Genomic DNA, 21,533 nt, shown 5'->3' on the forward strand with positions numbered 1-21,533 from the left:
AACATAATTGCAGGAAACTTTGATTTTGCTATTTATTTATATTTTTGCTGTGGATTGCTTGTTTTTTGGAATAAACAAGACTATCAAACGCATCCAGTCAGCCAAGATTAGTAGCTTAGTCTATTTTGCGGCCTCACGTTTGATCAGCCTCCAAAATTCCATCTTGATTCTCTGACCGTCCTCACTGTTGTATTCCTGTGCAGCCCAGGAGAAAGGGAAAGAAATAACCCCAAAAAACATAATAAAGAGAAGTCGCCTCGAGACAGCGATTTTCATTGCGCACATCTGCTCTGACATCCTGATTGCAATGTTGAATTTAACTGGCACCAGATTCTATTTTCAGCTTCTTCCCCCTCTGAGGCTCTCGGAGGGAAAAGTGGACCAGCAGCAGCAGCAGCAGCGTCTTTTATTCAGCGCAAATCAAACCGTAAACAGTAGCAGCGATCCAGAGCGGCAAACCGATAATATTGGAAAGATGTCAATTTAAAAAGTGCAATATTTAATGTATACGTGATTGTTTTTTCTTTTTGGTTTAAATACAAGTTGATTTTGTGTAAAGAAAGAAAAAAAGCTCTTCTCTCAGTTTGTCTCCTCGACATTGTTTCAAGAGGCCAGAGGTTTTCAGATTGAGAAGCATTTGTCAAAAGAATGTGAATAGTATTTATGTTTTTTCTGTGTTTCGCCTGCCTGAATTAAAGAAAGAAAAAAACCTCCTCTCACTCGTCTCTGTTGTTGGCTGTTTTTTTCTTCTTTCCTCTTTTTTTTTTGAAGAGGACTGGAGCACGACGCCAAATAATCTTTGAGTCGGTCGGCTAAGTCGAGCCAAATCGGCTCTAATGAGGCAGGGAATGGATCAGCTGTGCGTAATGTGACTCTCACGTGGCACCGAGAGCTGGTTGAAAGCTGGGTGAATGATTTTCTTTTCTTTTTTTGCTTAAGTCCAAAAACTGGGCAATTAAAACCGGCATTTTTTTCTTCTAGGATTACATAAATCTTTATTTCCATTGAAAACGATGGCTTTATTTTATTTACAAAAAACAAAGGGAGAGTAGCTGAGTAATATTTGGTGGGCCCCCAGTGGGCGAGCATATACGTTTCTATGGTGAAGTTCGTTTTTTTTTTCCTTTTAAGAAAAAAAAAAAGAAAAAAGAAAATTCTGCCCATGTGACTTGGACTGGCAAAAGTTTATCGCACGACGCTCAGGTCACATGACAAGCCAGGTTAACAGGAAGCAAAGGATTCAGTCTGAAGAGGGGAAAAAAAGGAGGAGAGGAGGCCTCGGCTCGTCTCCTAGCTCCGCGGGTAGAACATGGCGTACTTGGAGGTGCGGAAGCCCAGCAGGTCCCTCATCTCGTTGCGGAACTTGGAGAGGTCCTGCCGCAGGTCGTTGAGGTTCTCCACCGTGGCCTGGTCCGTGCTCTGCATCTTCTGCCGCGTGGACGTCAAGTAGCGGTGCACCAGGCAGCACATGATCTTCTGGTAGTTCTCGTCGCGCTTCTGCTTCAGATTTTTCCACTCCTGTTTTTTAGTCGGCGAAGAAAGCAAAGGCGGTGAGAAGCAAAAGAAAAAAAGCATATCCAACCTTTTTTTTTTTTTGTTTTTTTTGTTTTTTACCTTCAGGCTGTTCTGCCTTTTCACCCTGCCCTTGGAGGTGTGCGAGCAGATCCACTTGCTCATGCTGGTCACCAGGTAGCAGACGGTCTTCGGGGACGGGATGATGTTGAACGGTGGGGGCAGCGTGCACTTGTCGTCAAAGTAGCTCAGCCACAGTTTGGCGCGGGCAAACTTCCACTCCTTGTCCTCGTGATTCTGCAAACGCCAGAAACGACAAAACCGTGGCCTTCAAAACCGCAAATATGTGCGAGAGCAGCGCAGCGGCCCGTCTGTGTGACTTGATCCTTTGTTTTAAAGCGAACAGCTTCCAAAGTAAATAAAGAAAGAAACAATTTGACATCTGGGGAACATTTACGGCAGAATTATAAACCTAATCTCTCCAGTTTATCAGTTCCGCTCCACACTCATATTGGTGCCAAAATAAAAAAAAAAAAAGGAAAAAAGAAATCTGGTTTCACTTACGGCAATCTGCCTGAAGCTCTTGTGCAGCATGGCCACCAGCAGCTTGGTCAGCACGATCACCACCACAATGTTGTAGGTGCCGATGATCAGGGCGCCCACGAACGAGCGCAGCTCCTCGGTGTAGCTGATGCGGGTGACGAAGAGGGCGACGTGCGCCAGCGAGAAGATGTACCAGAAGAGGGCGTAGCAGGTGCCAATGAACCTGCAAGCAGCACGAGACACACAGGGGGGAAAATGAAATTTAGCCCCATAATTTATCTTCTAACTCTGTGTGGACACTGATGGAGAGCAGGAGGAGAGCAGAATGAGGGCCTTGAAGTGAAGAAGTCCAGCCTTGGCAACAATAGTCACACCCTGCATGACATTGTGGCTGAGAACTGAAACTTTTTTTTAACTTAATTATTTAATCATTTACTATTTATCTCCTTTTTTTAAAACTTTTTTTCTACTACTGTATGATCTTATCAGCTGCTCTCCTCACACTTGCAATAGCAAAAGACGACACACTATCGGTCGGCGCCCGTACGTGTGGAATGCATCGTTGCTCTGCTGCTGGCAGAAGATGCCCTGGCAGTCCATGGTGGAATTCTTGTCGTGGTCCGTCTTGTCCTTGCCATAGAGCTGCGTGAGTCCGATGGTGAAGGAGAACAGCACCAGCAGGAAGAGGCCCAGGAACTTGCCAAAGTCCTGCAGCATCTGACCCATGGAGATCTGAGAGGTGCGAGTGGGGGAGGGGAGGAGGAGAAGTCGGGGGTTTATTAATCCCGCGCTGCTCGGTTTGATAATCGAGTTGACGAGGATTAAGACGCAGAATGAACAATATCAGCGGGTGTTTTCCTGGCTGGAGCGGCGGACTTGTGTCCCCCGTATCCTTCTGGGAAGGAACTCAGGGAAAGAATCTGGAAACAAAAGACAAAACTTATATCATGCTTTAATGTCAATTGAAGATGGCCAACACTGTAAGGCTTCTGACTGCAGTGGCGCATCGCAAACCAGCTCACGCATACAAGCCTTCAGCGCAGTTTAAAGTTTTAAAGCCGCGTGCTGTTTTCCTTCTCTGCTCTCACCCCGCGTGGATGCACTTCGCCCTAGCGTTTCTTTTTCTGTGCTTTTGCAACGATTGCCTCAGAAGAGATGAAAACGCAAAAAAACGTTCAGTTTTTCGCAACTTTGCAGAGACGAGTGGAGGCAAAACACAGCATCGAGCGGAGAGAGAGAGAGGGAGAGAGAGAGAGAGAGAGAGAGACAGAGAGGCACTGCGGACAGGCAGCAGCCTCTTGAAGAGTCTATATATAAACCTGTGAGGTCTATCTGTGCAGCAGAGATGCTCGCGCCGTGTCTGGGGACACACTTGCCCAACACAAACACACACACAGCGTCCAGTGTGTGTGTGTGTGTGTGTGTGGTAAAGGCCGCCCCCGCCCTCCTTCCCTCCACCTTGAGGCGGCCGATGACGGGGATGTTTGCGCGGCGGAAGAAGAAGGGCCCAGTCTGTTGATTCATTCTCTTGTCATGTCTCAAACCACTTCGGTTTTATTTATTTTTCTTACGTTTGCCACTTTGCATGCAACTGATTCAGAGGCGGAGGAGGGTGTTCCCTGTCTGAGAGGTGTCCCGGCAGAGTTACTGTCCAAACAGAGCAGGAATGCAAAAGGGGGGGGGGGGGGGCAGGGTCAGGAGCCTTGTCTCGCACAGGGTCTGATGTTGGGAGGTCAATTCAAATGGAAATACAGAGACTATGCCAGTACTCAGAAGGACTTTGCATGCGTGCAAACATCCAATACCGTCGAGCAAATATGAGAGATGAAAACGTGTTGAACACCTGAACAGCTGGTTGCTCAGTCCGCTGCGTTTGCTGGATTTTTTCAGAAGCGGTTGTTTCTGCAGAATACTTCACGCATAGCGGCCATTTGTAAAGAGCGCACACACACCGCGACCAATTGGAAAAAACTCCCACCAGGTCTGACCGGAATGCAGTACAACTGTCCATTTACTGTAAACCTGGAAGCTGTCCACCCCCTCCTAATACCTGAGCAATGGTGCGTCACCAGTTACATGGAATATTACTAATGCCAGTGAGGTTCGGGCCAGGCGACATAAGTCAGCTCATTATGCGGTGATAGTAGATGTCTGGAGTGGAGACACACAGACACACACACAGACACACACAGAGGCACTTTTAGTCACTCTTTCCAACCTCAGATGGGTGGGAGTGGTGAGCAACTCCAAGGAAAGACCCAATCAAAGAAATCAAAGAAAGAAAAGCGCACGTGATGCTGCGTCGCACGCTGCCCGAGTGCGAGAGAGCGGATTGCGCGGGCGAGCGAGCGTGTGTGCGTTTGGCCACGGAGGTGCGCCTGCCATGTGAGTGCGAGCGCCGGCCGCGGACACACAGCCACATCTATTTCCACAGTGAATAAATTTTCCGAAGCCGGCCGGTGATGTCACAACGCGAGTGGAAAAAGAAAAGAGGGGGAGGGAAACAGGGGGAAGAAGAGAGAAAGAGGCGAGACGAGGGTGATGGTGGGCGTAGAGGTGCTGGACTGCGGCTAAATAACAATCTCGCACTTGAGTTTTTATAAGTCGGCCGCAAGCCGAGGCTGCGCTTTATGGCAGGAAGTCATTCCTTAGAATAGACTGAGCTCACCGCATACCTTTATGTCATTATGCAATAAAGTCACGGGGGGAGAAATGGAAGTTGGACGGGCAGAGAGTCAAGACGTTGGCCGCGCTCTCAGACCGTCTCCCGCTGCCATGTGGCCAGAACACAGTCTTGGCTGTGATGAGATGATGAAAAAAGAAAAAAAAAAAAGAGCAACACCTCTGGCTCTTTGCGTGTTGAGGAGCAGAAAACACAGTCCCATCACGCTAATAACAGCACGTTATCTTCAACGTCTCGGAGATAAATTTCTTATCTTTTGGTTTAATTAAAAAAAGATTCCTGGCACAGAGAGATGAAATGTGCACAATGCAAAGGTAGCTGAGTGATACTGATCTCTGCTGATTGGTAACATCTGCAGCTCTGCTCACTGTGGAACGTCTGGCCGTTGAGAATGGGAAGGGCCAATAGAGGAGATGACTAATGGCGAGTTGTGCCTCTGCTGGGCTTTTAAACAAACACTGTCAGCAGCAGACGGATGGGACGTCTCATTTCGGTATTGATCCCCCCCGCCAAAGAAATAAATAAATACAGTTTGGCTATTTATTTTTTTATGTATTATGCAAGATGCCCACGGCGGATCAGAAGCAGAGACTGTTAGACATTTTAGCAGCCTCTTGAGAATTCAAGACAGACGATTCTGAAAAAGTCCACTTTATTCTGAGTGATTGGGCCAGCAGACACTCCAGCAGTGGATTTTAATAAAAATGAGCAAACACAGCCTTCCAGGATTTAGGTAATAAGACCAAAACTATGCTGGTGCATTTTTTTGAAAGCAGACAGATACGCGAGTTCTGCCCTGACGGCAATAACATTTTTTTTGCAATGCCGCTGTGCACAGCTGGTGTGATGTTCCGTCTCGGCGCAACCTGGAATTCACACTTGACTGGAAGCAGCAGGAGTGGGCGGCGTGCGTGTGTGGTGGAGGTTTCAGAGGGAGTGGAGTGGGGAGAAACACAATGCATGAAACCTCCTGAGGTTTGATTTTCTATTGCGTGTCAAACGCTGCGTAATTCTCTTCAGGTCAAAAAGTCCCCAACGCGGCGCCGGCCGTCCTCCTTACCTGCAGGGGTCCCAGGATGGAGCTGGTGGTGTACATGAAGAAGAGGCGCAAGTAGCTCAGGACATTGGCGAAGGCAAACAGGCCCTCGGCCACCAGGATGGGGTGGAAGGCGTCCCAGTTCTTCCTCTCCGTGTCGTCCACGTCCTTGAACTGAGGGACGAGAGTAAAAGAAATAAGAATATTTAGGACGTGAGGTTTGACCAACGTGGGTCACAGAAAGTCTGACTAGTGCGTGCCGCCACCTTGCTGTAAGCTACGATCTTGAGGGCAAAGGTGGAGAGGTAAAGGGAGTTCATGACGAAGCTGAGCTGGTTCCTCGACTCCTCCAGGAAGTCTTCCAGACCCTCGTACCACAGGCGCTTGACGTCGGACCACACCATCCCTGCAGCGGGGGAGCGCACGACGCAACAGAGATGAATTCCCGCCACAATTCCAGACATTTTAGAAATGACAAGACATCTCGCAGGGAACCGAGAAGACAACTGTTGATTAATGTGTCAAAAATGTCTCAAATAAGTGATGGGAGTTTGGGATCTGTGGAATGACACGACGATTGACGTCTTTCCGCGAACCGAGCCGAGCGTCGTAAATCCCGTGTGTTGTGACGGGACGACCGAAGCGGAGACGGACAGCCCGAGTCCAGCTGTGAGTTGTTGCTCTGCAACGCTGCTGCTGCTGCTGCTGCTGCTGCGGCTCCATCTGGTTTCCACTGCTTTGATAGAAGGTGCACCGGTATCACGTAAAAACAAATCAGGAAAGTTGGAATTGTGCAGGAATCGGAGAGCCAGCAGGGGAAGTAAGAGAGGAAGCAATACATTTCCCTTTTTTAATACTCTGAATGTAGTAAATATAAAAATAATTAAAAAAATAAATAAAACAACAACAATAAATTCATTGAATCTTGACACAAAATTCATCCCTGTACAATATGAAGATATAAAGATTTAGATTGAATGACATGTATATATATATAAAAATTTTCTTTTAAAAAAGTGCTTCCCCCACTGGCCAAATGCAGAAATGCATATTAACAGTTGGACACGGCGTTCTTTTAGACGAGTGTCATTATCCGATGTTCGAAAATCAGGGGCAAATATGTTGCAGCAAGGTGCGGTGTGTGGCAAAGGGTTAGCACGGGAGGAAACGAGATGACTGACGGGAGGTCAGTGAAAAAAAAAAAAAAAACCTCCTGAGGGGGAAAATAAATAAACAAACAACAAAACAATCAACAGTACACAACAATCCTGGTGTTATTTCCTGGTCTTGCCGTGAACATTTTGCACCGACTGCACAAGATTCTGAGATGAAGCTGTTCAACATCTGCAAAAAAAAAAAAAAAAAAAAAAAAAAAATCAATGGCTGCTGCTGCCGCTGCTCCCTGCAGTACTTAAGGAGTCTTCCACCCTCTAGTGGGCTATTGAGGCCTGTGGAAAGAACCCATTACACTCCTGCCTAATGACTCCACTTCTGATGCCGCACCAAAATAAATTGCACATTACCCGCCAAAGCATTTTTGCAACACTGAATAATGGACGCCATTTACCTCCACATCTTTTTGCAGCCTGTCACATGCAATTAGAGGGCTGAGCGATCAGCCCCGCTGATGGAAACGCGGGGGCAGTTGGCTGCGGTCGGTCGCGGGGCTTTGTGTATCCGTGCAGGACGTGGGGGGGGCGGCCATTAGGGCCATCAGATGCTCACGCTAATGGCCGGGGGAGGGGGGTTGGGGGAGAGGGGATGTGAGATTTATTTCCCTAGGCGGAAATAGGGATACCCACGCCCCAAACTCTTTTGATTGGTCGCTGCAACGGCTCTTCTACTTTTGGGTCATCTTTCAGCACAGCGCAGACATGAATAACTTCATTTAAGAACAACAACCTTTGCCTATAGTGCGAATAGCGCGGATAATCAATATGATGATCCTTCAGCCACCAAAGGTGGCGCACTCGAGGTAGAGAGACTTTGCAGAGACCAATCAAAAGAGTTTGGGGCATGGTTATCCCCAATTGTTCCTAGGGAAATAAATCTCGCGGGATGGGCAAACAGGCGGTCGATTCCCGCTCTATCCAGCCTCGTCTCCGCCAAACCCCCCAAAAAAAATTACTTGCACATATCTGCTTACGCCACCGTCCCATCTTCCGCCGAACGCAATTAGAAGCACGGGCCGTCCGTTTTTCAATCCGCTCAGGCTCCCCTGAGCTTCCTGCCATCCGGCATAACGCGAGCCGTTTGTCTTGTCATGCCTGATCGGATTAAGGATACGTGATACTGGACCCTCACCAGACCATAACAAGAATCCTTAATTTTTTCACTCCGCTCTGCAATGTTTCGTATATTACATTTCGGGGCAGTTTTATTGGATTCTGCGTTATGTTGTGCCGACGTGGGGGAGGGGTGGATGACTATTTAGTCAAAAGATATTGAGCTCCAAGGCCCTGGGAGCAGCATGCATGATGCCTTTCTGAGCGAGCGTGCCATGCAGGCGGTGGAGGGGAAAAACAAAATGAACAACAAACTGACCAATGATCCAGAGAATGAGCAGGTAATCTATCAGCTCCGGCGGCGGGCCCATGGTGTTCTTCTTGCCCTCGTTGTAGACCAGGGAGTAGAGGTTGAGCAGCAGCAGGAAGGTGAAGTAGGAGGCGCTGTGGATGATGAACTTGACGAAGGGCGTGTGGATGATCTGGCCCACGCGGGAGCGCGGCACCAGCAGGTAGCAGACGGAGAGCAGCGGCCAGAGGATGGCCACGCTCAGCACGGTGGCGATCTTCAGGCAGGTGTGCTTGCGCCGGTAGCTGGCCGTCTCGCCAAACCACACGGTGTTGAGGAACTGCTGGCAGTTGGACTGAGCCACAAACTGGACGGAGAGATGAGGGGAAAACGGCGTTAAAAAGAGGATTAAAGGGCGCCTGTCTCTGTAAATATTGGGGGGAGGTTTTTAAGACTTTTTCAGAAGTATCTGGAATTTCTAACAGCATTATTCAGAATAATTCATGAAGAAAATACAAATCTAATGCTATATAGCTTTTGCATCACTTATTGCAAGACGACCAATTCTTCTGAAATGGAAGGATGAGGCTCCAGCCACCCACTCAAACTGGATTCCAGATCTAATGCAGTTCCTACAACTAGAGAAGATTAGGTCCACTCTGAATGGATCTGCAGACAGATTTTATACGGCCTGGAAGCCAGTCATCTCTCATGTCCAAAACAGCAAAATCAACCAAACAGTTTGAAATAACTGTTTCATAAGACTGGTAAAGGAGAGATAGTGCTGGATTATATAACTGCTGAATCTCAATAGGATGCTTGATGATACATCTGTTTTGTTTGCTTGGTAATGTTTTTTTTATTTTTGTCTCCTTCATTTGGCTCAATTTCACGGCCAGTGTGGCATCAGAGATCAGGCTCAGCTCAAACACCCCGGACGGCGATTTGTTGCTACACTTCAGGCCCCACAATCTTTGGTGTGGAATTAGAAAACAGTAAATAAATCATATACTCGTGTCAACAAGTCCAAATGCTGAGGAATTAACCGCACACTTGGCTTGGTTTGGAGTCAGCAATGCTATTTTTGGTTTGGTGAAACTGTTTAGCATTTCAAAGTTTTTCAGCCTTTACTCTGCCTGAGGCGAAAGTCAAATTGCTTAATGATGGGGAAAAAGAATTTATGCTCATGACCCGGAATTTGGATCCTGTCCAGAATTTTAAACAAATTCTTCTAAACTCATGTCCAAACAATGAAATAACAAAAAACAGATTAAAAAATGACCTAAATCTAACTTCACCGCAGCAGAACCAGGGAAGAGGGACGTCTAACACAGTGTCATCTCCGCACTCTGTGAATTTTAACATGATATATGAGCAAAACGGAGCTGCCCCAGCTGTAAACTGCCCCACAGCATCAAACTTCCAGCTGAAGGTTTTTTATTTCTTTGACTGCAATGGCCTGGAGGAGGATCATAAAGCTGCCAAACTAATATTTCACTGGCACATGATGTTCCAGGGCAGACAGTCCCAAAAAAAAACCACACGTCTGATCAGTGATGTATTGTTAATGGTTATTGAAGTGAGACACTTCAGTGCTTATGCGCTATCGAGCGGCTCGCTGACCTCTTTCTGGTTGTACTTGATGGCCAGCTTGAGCCGGCTGAGGTTCATGCGCTCCTCCAGCAGGCCCCTCTTGTCCACGTGATCCTCGCTGGACGTGTGGTTGAGGATCACTTCCAGCTCCCGGGAATTCCGAGCCTGTGCCAGCAAGTCTTTCGCGAACATCTTGCACTGCTTGGCCAGCTCCTCGTAGTCGTTCCTGGGGCAGAGGAGCAGATACAAATCTCGAGATCCCTATCTGCTCCAGACTCTGGAGTGAAAGGCGACGAGGGACGTAAAAGGAAATTTCACGCCTTCACACTCCGACTGCGCGGAAGATCGTACCTGAACTCTACCTCCACCAGGCTGAGCTCCCGGAGGTCCACGCTCAGCTCGAAGGCCCTGAGAATTGGATCTTCCTCGGTGAGCATGATCAGAGACGGGCTGGCCAGGCAGCGGTAAATGTCCAGACGGAACCTGAGCAAAGAGAACATGAAGCTGGAGGTGAAATAATCGCACCCATTAAAAAAAAAAAAAAAGTGACTAGAAAATATATACATATATATATATATATATACATATATATATATAAAAAATATAAAAATCCTCTGCTGTCGCTGTTTCATTTTCACCTGCTCTGACCCGTTATGCTGTTTTTTTTTTTTTTTTTCCCAGCCAAACTACAGATGGGATGATTTATCTGACTGTGTGGGAGGATGCGCTGCCCCTGCAGAGAGAATAAAAATGCCCTGCGGAGGGATTGGCAGAGTCTCATCTGCAACAGCAACAACAGCCACCATCTCCCACATGAAAAATCCTCTGCAGTCTCCCCCCCCCCCTTTGTATTCCAGTTAAACATGTTCGAAATGCTGAAAAAAAGGAGTACAGCAAGTAGTTGTGCTAAAGATCTTTGACAAACTGGTTGAATCACTGCTGTTTTAGTGCTCATAACCACATCACTACCATAAATAGAGAAGTGAGGTCTGCAGCAACTTGCAGTTTGTTTTTTTTCGCATAAAAATAACTGAATAGGTTCACTAAATCTTATCTTTACATCATATCTCGCTGTACCTGGAGTGGCGCAGGCTGTCCTTCTTGTTCTTGGCGTTGCAGAGGGTGCACTCGCAGCCGACGGCGTGGGGCCGCGGCAGCGAGATGTCCTGCTTCAGCAGCATGGTGAGGATCTCGTAGTTGTTCCGATGCGCCGCCAGGATGACCGGGGCCACGTCCATGGTGGTGGAATACTCCGGGTTCTGGATCCTCTGCATCAGTTTCTGCAACAACAACAAAAAAACAAAAGTAAATCCACCGCTGCAAACTGCTGCTGGGTTCTCCATTGTGTGAATACTGGAGACTGACGGCAATGGAGGGCTTGGAGGATCGCCTCGGCCGGTGGTTGAGGAGGATGTCCACGGCTCCCACCACCTCGGAGTCGATGGCCACCAGCAGGGCATCTGTGGCCTGCGGAGAAGCGTTCACAAGCTCAGAACTGCTCTAAGCGCCTGAGAACCTCTGTTAAGATCTTCCCAGTTTGTCCTGCACTACCTGGCAGCCGTGCTCCAGCAGAAGCTGCAGGATGTCCAGGTTCTCATTCTCGATGGTGATGGTGACCGCGTCGCGGCCCAGGACATCCACACAGTTGATGTTGAGCTCGCCGTGTCGGTTCTCGTCCAGCAGCTTCTTCACCATGTAGTAGTCGCCTGAGGAGGGAACAGCCATTTAGCAAAGGAGAACAAAGACAAATGAAAATAGAGACGCACAAATAGAGATACATCACTAATAATAATTAAAAAAAAACAAACATGTTCCCTCTATGTCACATTACAATGCAAACTTCAAGAAAATTGAGCGCAACAAATCTGGAAATAGTGCCGTACGCACCCCACCCGTGAGTGAGCCAGCAGCTCTCCTCGCTTGCCTCAGTCCTTCACAGCAATAACATCTCCATCAAAGGGCAATTTTGGTGGCCGTGTAATGTTTTCACAGACTTAATATCTTAATATGGTCACGGCTGCTGGCCATGATGAAGCCCTCTCCTTCCCTTTGCCTCATTTTGCCGTGACAGTGAACTCTAGTTTTCTCCAGCTTTGCTAGCTCTTAATTAGATGCCTTTTCCCCTATTGTCTTTGGCCTTATTCCCTGTTATTTTTTGTAAATTATTCATGTAAAGATGCATAGTGTATTTAGGAGTGTAGCCTTATGCACCGTTTGCACCTGTGTCGTACAGGCACTTTGTTACGTGTGAGTTTTTTTTTTTTTTTTTTTTTTTTAAAGACATTATCTTTACGCTGACTCAGGGAAACGCGTGAGAATCCCAATGTACCTGTTTTAACCAGTTTTTGACTTAATCAAACGGCAATAAATCTCTAATCTAATCTAGTTCACAATTTCGGGGGAAAATATGACACCTTAAACTGACAAATATTTCCATTTTCCACCAGCGGCAACCAATCAACGCTTGTCAGTCACAATATGGTTCACCTGGCTAACAGCTAATTTTCTCTCTTCCTCTTCAGGAGCTCCATGATAACAACAAACGACGACGACGACGACACTTCCTTCCTCCGCGCGGAGGGGGCCACCACGACCACCCCTTACCTTTCTCGCATGCCAGCAGGAAGAGCTTCTCGTCCAGCGTGGTCTCCTCCTTCACCTCTCGCACGTCTTTCAGGGCCAGGAATTTGTCCGGAGAGGAGGCGTCGGTGCCCTGATACAGAGCTGCCATTACGACGGAAAGCGAATACGGCCAAACACTGATGCGCATCCCACTTTATAAAGCGACGACCATTATTAGACAGGGAAGACCGTCATGTAGGGGGGTGACGACGGGGCCCTCTTGTTGTTGCTGTTGTGGTTGATGAGTATGATGTGTCGCAGAGGATTAATCCGAATCAATGTCACACTGTTTTGTTATTGTCGCCGCATCTCCGCTGTCGAACGGACCTGGCATCTCCCTTTTTCCCACGTCCTACCTGCTTCCCTCAGATCTCGATAAAGCTACATAGTAGTTTCCAAAAGCGAGTCACCCTCTCGGAGTGGCAAAAAACGACCGACGATGGGTTTTGTTGTCTTTGTCATGCACCATCTTCCTCCTCCCGTGGGATCTGGGCTCCTCTCTGGTCCTGATGCTGCTGCCGAGGCGCCCACTGCGCATGCTCCCTCCTCCACCTGCTCGCTCACTTCGCAGGCGCAGAAGACGCCGTTTCGACGGATTACGTAACTAGGCAGCGTTGTTATTTTTCATTTTCATTTTTTTATTTTTTTAACGGAGGGCAAATAATAAAACACATCTAGAGGTTATCAGCACATCGACGCTGCACAACGGCGCCATAAAGAGCCACGAGTATCCTCCTCCTTCAGAATCCATTTGTTTGGCTTTCACCACCCACGCTCCCCCACTCGTATCATCCCATGCATATTTCAGCAGGCTGGTTCAGAGAGGCAGCAATGCTCTTGCTTGCAGCAGTGTGCAAGAGCCTCAGATGTAATCGAAGCTCTGCGACACGGATGGCTGATGATTTACTGCAAATTGGCCCCGACACGATGGAAAGAGCTGGAGATCTGATATGTGGCCCCGGTATACGGTGACCACGTATACAGAATGACACACACACACACACACACACACACACACACACACACACACACACACACACACACACACACACAGAGAATACAATGCTATCCGTTTCATCACACACAGAAATACTCAATTTTGTGTCAGGGTTCTCGGTTGGTCTTTGATCTGGGGAGTTCCCTGTTGTCCACGTTAGTCTTTTCGGTAGTGTTCTGTCCCCCACTCCTTTATCACAATATTTTCCTCAGGCTACTTAAGGACTCAAACACTTCGCCTCTTTGTCAGAACTTTGTCGCAACTGAAGTAGAATGAAAATAAATGCTGCACACAGTGCTGTTTGTGACAGGATTTTATTCAGAATTTCCCATTTTGATGGGCTGGTCTCCTGTGACTCTCACGCCAAGCCATTAACCTCAGAAGTAAAATAACTGATTAATTAGTGACGATATATTCACTTGAGTGTTGCATCAATTATGGCATTTAATATGCATTCAATTATATTTACAGCAAAGCAGAGGTTTCATGTTTACTATCACTATTCTCCAGTAGAGGGCAACCGACACAAGCCTTTGTAAAGGCTTTGTTGACATGGCATGACTATGGCATTGAAAAGGTTGAGAAATAAGACATTTTTGTTTCTTTTTACACAACGAGAAGTGCAAGTGTAGAAGTTTAATTCTGTGATTATCTTAGCACATGTTTCTGGGAAACAAAGCATGTTTACTTTTGTTTAAAATCCTATTAATCGAGTCATTGATGCATAATAGTCAAAGACGAGTTCAGGTAGGTAAGTTAAGGCAAGGCAAGGTAGGGTAAGGTAAATATTTTAAATACTAATGCAGCAGAATTTACTAAAAAGTCACCCAGAAGGAGCTGTGACATGTTCTTACTCGTCAGGGGTCAGACAGGCCACTGGGTCGTTGAGGGGTTTGTCAGTCACTTATTATAACCGTACAGTCAACAGAGGTGTAAATAAGTACAATGCCTTTACGTTATCCATTAATCCTACTCTTTTCTTATTACAACATAACAATGTTCCTGCTTTGCTGTGACGGAAACACATTTTTGCCGCAATCTGCACAAAGTGCTTTCGTTTTAATTGGATTTTTCGCCCCTTACTTTGCTGCTTAAATATCTGGGCTCCCCTCTCGAGACTGTAGTGAGAAATACAATACATTTAATCTAAAAAATATTGATCATTCTCCGCAGTCTTTACACAACGCAGGGAGAACCATGGGCACAAATAATGGAAACGTGATAGCCAGTAACGTGTAGTAGGGGGGGGGGGGGTTCAGATACAAACGTCTTGCTTGCAGACAAATTATTTCGCGTCATATCTAAGCGTGCTGCTCCAACCTCCTATCAAAGAAGGCCAATAAGGGGGGGGGAGGGGGGGCATGAAAACATGGATGCACCCAGATAAGAGCTCTGAATCATGATAACAGCATCATTGCCTACAAGCTGCTGCCGTCTGACTGACTGACTGTGTGACACACACACACACACACACACACACACACACACACACACACACACACACACACACACACACACAACCGACAACGCGATGCGGCGAGATCTTGGCGTGCGCGTCGTCCAATGGGCGCAGGGCGCTGGCGCCGCGATGCTGACCAATCCTAGCAGCGTGTGGGCGGGACCCCTTTTCTTTTTCATTGCATTCCGTGTGTTTTTCAGTTGGACGACGACCGAGGAGCGCAGAAAGAGGAAGCGAAAGGGAGTCGCCGCCGCTGTGGATGATACTGGCCGCGATGGCTGATGAGTGATACCAGGCTCCGCCGGCTCCTTCCTCCCCCCCATCCCTCCCTCCATCCTCCTCCTCCCGTCTTTATTCATCCCGGAACGACAATGCGTTGCAATGGGGATGCCGCCGCTGGAGGAGGACTAGAGGACTAACTGACGGCGATGGAGGCTCCGCTCCTTTTTGTTTTGAACGCGGGGCCACCCACGGAATCACTGCAGCGGGGCTCCGGGGTGGACAACTCGAACGCTCCTCTCGTCCGTGGTGGTCGTCGTCGTTGCCCATGAGGATCGTTGCGCAGTGCAGCGAACGAGGGAGAAACACACACACAAAAAAGGGGCCGCGGTGGATTCCGTCTTGGCGGTGAATATATTAACTGGGCGACACGTCCCGGCTTGCGAGTGTGTGTTTTTCTTTCTCTCTCTCTCTCTCTCTCTCTCTCTCTCTCTCTCTCTCTCTCTCTCTCTCTCTTTTGCGTGCGCTTTTGCAGTCAATGTAAAAAGAGAGCATCGTCAATCAAAGTGGTGAGAGTCACTCTCTCCAGGGGGGGGCACAGATGAGAGGCAAACAATACCACCAGCCGCTGAAGTTGACAGCGCCCTGGGAGAAGGATGCTGGCTTCGGCAGGAGGCTCAAGACCTACAGGAACCACACCAAGATCATAGCGCAGCCCGGGATCGTGATGAAGGTGCTCCGCAGGAAGAGGATCGTCCTGTTCATGGCCTACTTCCTCCTGCTGGTGCTCACCATGCTCAACCTGGCCAACTACAAGTGGACCAAGGAGCCGCAGCAGTGCAACCACCAGATGCGGAGCACCACGTACCAGAGCAGGTCGGACATCCGCTTCCTCTACCGGCCCTCGCTGGCCAAGAAGAGGCAGCTCATCTACGTGCTGACCACCTGGAGGTCGGGCTCGTCCTTCTTCGGAGAGCTTTTTAACCAAAACCCTGAAGTGTTCTTCTTGTACGAGCCCATGTGGCACATCTGGCAGAAACTGTACCCGGGCGACGCCGTGTCTTTGCAAGGGGCTGCCAGGGACATGCTCAGCTCCCTCTACCGCTGCGACCTGTCCGTCTTTCAGCTCTACAACAGCCCCGGGGGCAAGAACTTCACCTCTCTGGGACTGTTTGGAGCCACCCTCAACAAGGTGGTGTGCTCCTACCCCCTCTGCTCCGCCTACAGGAAGGAGGTGGTGGGGATGGTGGACGACAAGTTGTGTAAAAAGTGCCCCCCTCAAAGCCTTAGGCTGCTGGAGGACGAGTGCCTCAAATACAACACTATAGTCATCAAGGGGGTCCGCATTTTGGACGTCAACGTCCTGACGCCCCTCATGGAGGACCCCTCTTTGGATCTGAAGGTGATCCACCTGGTCCGAGACCCCCGGGCCGTGGCGAACTCCAGGATTAAATCCAGACACGGCCTGATCAGGGAGAATTTACAGGTCGTGCGCAGCAGGGACCCCAAACTCCGCCGGATTCCCTTCGTGGACCCCGGCCACAAGGCCAACAAGAAGGACGGCTCGGACTACCACTCCATCGGCGCCATGGAGGTGATCTGCGACCGCACCTCCAGGACTTTGAGGGCCGCCCTGAACCCGCCCAGCTGGCTGAAGGCCAAGTACATGGCGGTGCGCTACGAGGACCTGGTGGAGAACCCGGTCAAGACCCTGCGGAGCGTCTACCGCTTTGCCAACCTCACCACCAACCACGACATCGAGTCATTTGCACTGAATATGACCAGCGGCTCCAGCTCGTCCTCAAAGCCATTCATCGTGTCGTCCCGGAACGCCACGCAGGCCGCCAGCGCGTGGAGAACAGTGCTCAGCATCCAGCAGATCAAACAAGTGGAGGATTATTGCCACCACTCCATGTCTGTCCTTGGTTATGAACGAGTCAGAACAGCCGGGGAGGCCAAGGACTTGAGTAAATCCCTCCTGACGCGCTCCAAACTGTGAAAACGTCCTCGCCACCAAAGACCTTCTAATTTAATGTCCGTTTTTTTTTTTCTTCTTCTTCCTCCTCCTCCGCATTGAGTGCCGTTCTCCTCTTATTATGGGATTAAAGCTTTACTTTGAGTCAACGTCGAGGAGCTCCACTGGCCACATTTGGAATGTATCACGTTTCTCTCTCAGTTGAATTGCAGTGGTATTTGAAGGGACCACTCCTTTTTATACGCAAAACGTTGGATGTGTTTGACAATGCAAGGCCCCGCCAACAAGGACAAAAAAAGCAGCAAACCTACCAAGTGAAAAAAAAAATCTGTATAATTCATGTATCTTGTTATGGTGAAACTACAAAAATGGATGTTTCTGGAGTTATTTTTGAATGTTCAAAACCTTAGGATCTTTTTTTTAATTCATTCTGTCTGAAAAAGTGAAAAAAAAGAGGATAATGTTAATTTGTGCAATCTGGTCAGAGACAATCAGCAATGGTTTATTTGATGTGCCATAGCTAGAAGTGTATTTCTAGGTTCTAGGTTCAAAGAAACAAAGATGACATTTTTTTTTTCAATTATGATTTTATCACCAGAATCCTCATACGATGGTATCCATGCACTGTGGACAATATCATGGCTCCTGAGCTGGAGAGCGTCTCAGTGCCGTGTAAGCAGTCTGTGTTACCATTTCAAATGTTTACAATTGCTTGCTCTTATGGAAAAAAAAAAACATGATCTGAGAATAATGCATTGAGTAAAGTTCACACTTAACAAGGATGGTTTGTTTTTTGTTGTTGTTGCATCTTTGTTGGACAACCTGCTCTGCCACACATCATGCAACCAAAAATAGTGGCAATAATCAAATCCACAATCTGACTTCAGGCTTTCATAAACCAAATAAGACACGAGTTTTCATTTGCTAGGAGGTTAAAATTTGCTTCTCTCAGCAACGCACTCGGTCGAATTCGTGGCTAAAGTTATTTTCCTCTGACAGTTGCCAAGCGAATTTGCCTACAACATTACTTTGTTCCTGGCTCTCTTTTCTCAATCCCACATTTGCCTTTGTTTGGATGCCTGCTGCTGCTGCTGCTGCTGCTCCCCCTTTTTCACCTATTTTATATTTTAAGCGCAGTACTCTCAAAACAGTTGCTGGAAGTACATGCCCTTGTATGTGCCTAAAAGCATCTCCCCGCTATTACTCATGCCGAAACGAAACGCACACCCGACCTCTCTTTAAATAATGCGTCACGATCAGTAAAAGTAAGAAGTGCACTGTTGGAACTTCACATCCGTAAATATCTTGAGGGCGACTGCACAGGAACACTGAGACGCACTGCAGTCCGGGGGGGGGGGGGGGGGGGAGCTGATTCACTCCGTCTAGATTTTGTCGAGGCTTCCTCGGATGAAGACATTGTCTCGTAGAGAAGGCAGGTGGAGGTGTTGGGGGGGGGGGGCGGGGGCGGGGGGATCCTTGAGCACCCTGAGTTATTGGTGGCATCAGCAAAAGCAGCGAGACCTTGTTTATCTGTGGCGCGAGGCTGGCAGACGCGCATCAATCACTGTGTCAACGTGGGCATCCAAGGTGAGCTTTGTGAGCAGTTGCTTTACAAGACAAAAAAGAAAGACCTTGCAATCATGACTCCAAAATGCCGCATTAGAATGTTTCGCAAGCGGGAAGCGTCGTTGAGTTCAGCAAGATTAAGTAGGGGTGAAAGCAGTGGTGTGGTCTAGTTCATTTCAGTGAGAATAACCCCCCACCAACTAAGAACCACCATCATGCTCAGTGTAATGCATTAAGTCTGCATGCACATACAAGTGAGATCATGAAAGACTGATGATGTCGTTGTCAAAACGTGAATGTATTGTAAGCAACACAAGATGGATAACAGTCATTTACAGCTGGCAATCACATGACTAATATGTTACGAAGAAAAAAAGAATAATTAACACACCTACTGTATATAAAAAAAAAGTAAAGTTTCAGCAATTGAGTACAAAGGCAAACGGACTTTCAAAAAGATCAGAACATAAAACATCACTTTAATCACGTTTAAATGGGAAAGCGACTGTTGTGTAAAAAAACAACAACAACGGACTGATACCTATCTTTGTGCATTTTTTGGTGGCTGTACGGTAATTTGGGAACCGTTTGTAATGGTTATATGGCGTATTACTGCGTATCATGCAGACTACAACACAGTGTGAAAGTCCAAAATCAAAACACTTTACAACAGAGCCGGAGAGGCCGATATGTATCAGAACTTGGTGGCCGAAACAAATTGAATTCCATCATCAGTGTGGACAGATTGCTTTTTCTTTTTCTTTTTTCTTTTTTTTCTTCTTTTTTGCTGTTGCAGCAACAGAGGAGAGAAACTTGGGCGCATTCCACAGATGCGGCCATGCATTCACAACAAGAACCTCCCCCCACGCTAACTTTGGAGGACAGTGGCTTTGTAGATGAGATAAGCAGTGAGCGTATATTCAAATAGCCTTACCTTCATGCATTGGATTTGTGCATTATTCATTGCATAGAGCGAGAGAAAAGATGTAAAAAAAACAAACAATTCTGGTTTGTTTTTAAAATGAAATACAAGATGGGAAGATGAGATGTGGGAGTGGGTGGGTCACAAATTCACTGTGTGATGGAATAGTATAGAGAGGCTGAGGGGAGAGTTTGCACTTTCAGCTGATGAAGGGAAAAGCCACCTCTACTTTGCAGTCGATGGTGAGAAACAGAAGCCCGAACGTTGCATGCAGTTGCGTAACCAATGAGCGAGAGGCAGACCGCTCCTGTCACCTGCGAGCATCTCTGCTTGCGACGTTGAACATCCTCCAGCAGTGCGACCGAGGCAAAGAGCTAAAGAGCACGGATGGGCTTTGTGATTTAGGGTTTTTTTCTTTCCCTCCGCTGCCGCCGCCCGTGGGCCTTCGCGTGTGTGACAGCGTACAGATGGCGTCTGCGCTCTCACTCCCGACTCTCATTTCAGATGCCCCGGCCCGCTGACCCCGCTCTCAGTGGGAGACGAGGGTCTTTGCCCGAGGGCAGCTGAAGCTGAAAAGCCGGCGTTACAAGTGACTCCTGGAGCTCCGGCGCAGATCCCTAAATCCCCCCCGTGCACCATCCTCCTAATGTTCATAGCCGCGGCCCCTCGGCCTGCCTTTAGATACACACTCGCTCTGTGCTAGTGTTGTAGTTGAGACCGCACCACCTGAGACAAGACCAAGACTGAATATATATATATATATATATATATATATATATACGCGTACATATATATATATATATATATATACATATATATGTATATATATAAAAGAACAACAACAGCAAAAGAGAAAAAAGTGGCTGACATTTTGCTGCTTTGCCAACTATTTTGAACCATTTTCAAAAAAGCAACTTTGCTTCATAAAATTAAAATAATAAATTAACTGGGAATGAGGGGGTTTGTCACTCTGGGTGTCGCAAACAGAGCGCAAACGGCAGCAGCTGGATTATTTTTCCGTTATTACTTTTACATATTTAGCATTAAAGAGCACGTCTCGATGCGCATAAAACATAAAAGATTCAAAAACGCTTCTGCCAAGGTCGCTTTTCTCACAGTTGGAAGCTGAACAATGACTTCTCAGATTTAATACTGCAGCGTTCAATCTGCATTACATAATGTGGAAATGATAATCATCTCTGCAGGTATGGCTTTTTATAGCGCCATTGTTAGCCTACTGCCATATGCGCCGGCGGCTCTTTTTATCGAGAAATTTCACAGCGACGTGCGTATTATTAGTCATTCATGCTCAAGGTGCTCACTGGTGAGTGTGCTTTTCCGTATGAACCTCGTGCTTCCTGCAGTAAAAAGACTGTTTCTTTTTTTAGTTTTTTTAGTTGGTTGGTAGCTTTTTAACGACAACCATGACGTGCACACAAAAAGACAGTGAAGGTTTGCTGGATACAAAAAGGTGTGAATTACGTGCCGCCGCCCTGCTCTGCAAATTCATCTCTCAACCGAGAAAGAGAAGACGACGGCGCACAAAGGGGAGAACAAAGCCGGGGCAGTGACTTGCTGATGACCTGCTTCGCAGAGTATCGCGCCTCTCTGACGACGCGGCGGCCTCCAGTGCCAGGTATAATACCAGACGCTGATGCTGATTAGAGGCGTCGGCTTGCTTTCTTGTCTACAGTGGGACGCTTTTGTTGTGTGTGTGTGTGTGCATATTTTTGTTGTGTGGGAAAAAATGCGGCTGAGAAGCTGTTTGTGTTGGGTGTCAAAGTTCAAACTCCCCCAGCTGCCCCGAGCAACGAGCTCATTTCCTCCCACTGGGCCTCGCATTTCCATCCCTCCTATTATTAGTGAAGGAAGAAACGTATTCAAAACTTTAT

The 21,533-nt window shown here is 47.5% G+C and overlaps 2 protein-coding genes across 2 annotated transcripts; one reads left to right on the top strand and one right to left on the bottom strand.

Moving 5' to 3' along the window:
* Nucleotides 1–369: 369 nt before the first annotated feature.
* On the bottom strand, nucleotides 370–12,651 carry trpc1 (transient receptor potential cation channel, subfamily C, member 1). Its single transcript, XM_076047343.1, has 13 exons — nucleotides 12,486–12,651; nucleotides 11,433–11,587; nucleotides 11,247–11,348; nucleotides 10,959–11,161; nucleotides 10,233–10,364; nucleotides 9,912–10,107; nucleotides 8,319–8,655; nucleotides 6,041–6,180; nucleotides 5,799–5,948; nucleotides 2,603–2,787; nucleotides 2,077–2,278; nucleotides 1,615–1,809; nucleotides 370–1,518 (listed from the first exon to the last, which is right to left on the bottom strand). Exons 1-13 carry the CDS (start codon nucleotides 12,649–12,651, stop codon nucleotides 1,291–1,293), a joined length of 2,391 nt encoding a protein of 796 aa, XP_075903458.1. The 3' UTR covers nucleotides 370–1,290.
* Nucleotides 12,652–15,129: 2,478 nt separating this feature from the next.
* chst2b (carbohydrate (N-acetylglucosamine-6-O) sulfotransferase 2b) lies at nucleotides 15,130–17,935 on the top strand. The gene has a single exon (XM_076047597.1). The coding sequence runs from the start codon at nucleotides 15,780–15,782 to the stop codon at nucleotides 17,175–17,177; it is 1,398 nt and encodes a 465-aa protein (XP_075903712.1). The 5' UTR covers nucleotides 15,130–15,779; the 3' UTR covers nucleotides 17,178–17,935.
* Nucleotides 17,936–21,533: the final 3,598 nt, after the last annotated feature.

This window comes from Nelusetta ayraudi, unplaced genomic scaffold (assembly GCF_046127955.1).
Source record: "Nelusetta ayraudi isolate G7.1 ecotype Tasmania unplaced genomic scaffold, CSIRO-AGI_Nayr_v1 ptg000094l, whole genome shotgun sequence".
NCBI classification, from domain to species: domain Eukaryota; kingdom Metazoa; phylum Chordata; class Actinopteri; order Tetraodontiformes; family Monacanthidae; genus Nelusetta; species Nelusetta ayraudi.

Bases quoted from the DNA above. Each gene is read 5' to 3' on its own strand.
- trpc1 (XM_076047343.1), bottom strand. From the start codon at position 12,651: ATGCGCATCAGTGTTTGGCCGTATTCGCTTTCCGTCGTAATGGCAGCT. The intron at 11,349-11,432 runs GTAGTGCAGGAC...GCTTCTCCGCAG, and splicing joins TGCTGGAGCACGGCTGCCAG to GCCACAGATGCCCTGCTGGT. The intron at 5,949-6,040 runs GTGGCGGCACGC...CTCGTCCCTCAG, and splicing joins AGATCGTAGCTTACAGCAAG to TTCAAGGACGTGGACGACAC.
- chst2b (XM_076047597.1), top strand. From the start codon at position 15,780: ATGAGAGGCAAACAATACCACCAGCCGCTGAAGTTGACAGCGCCCTGG.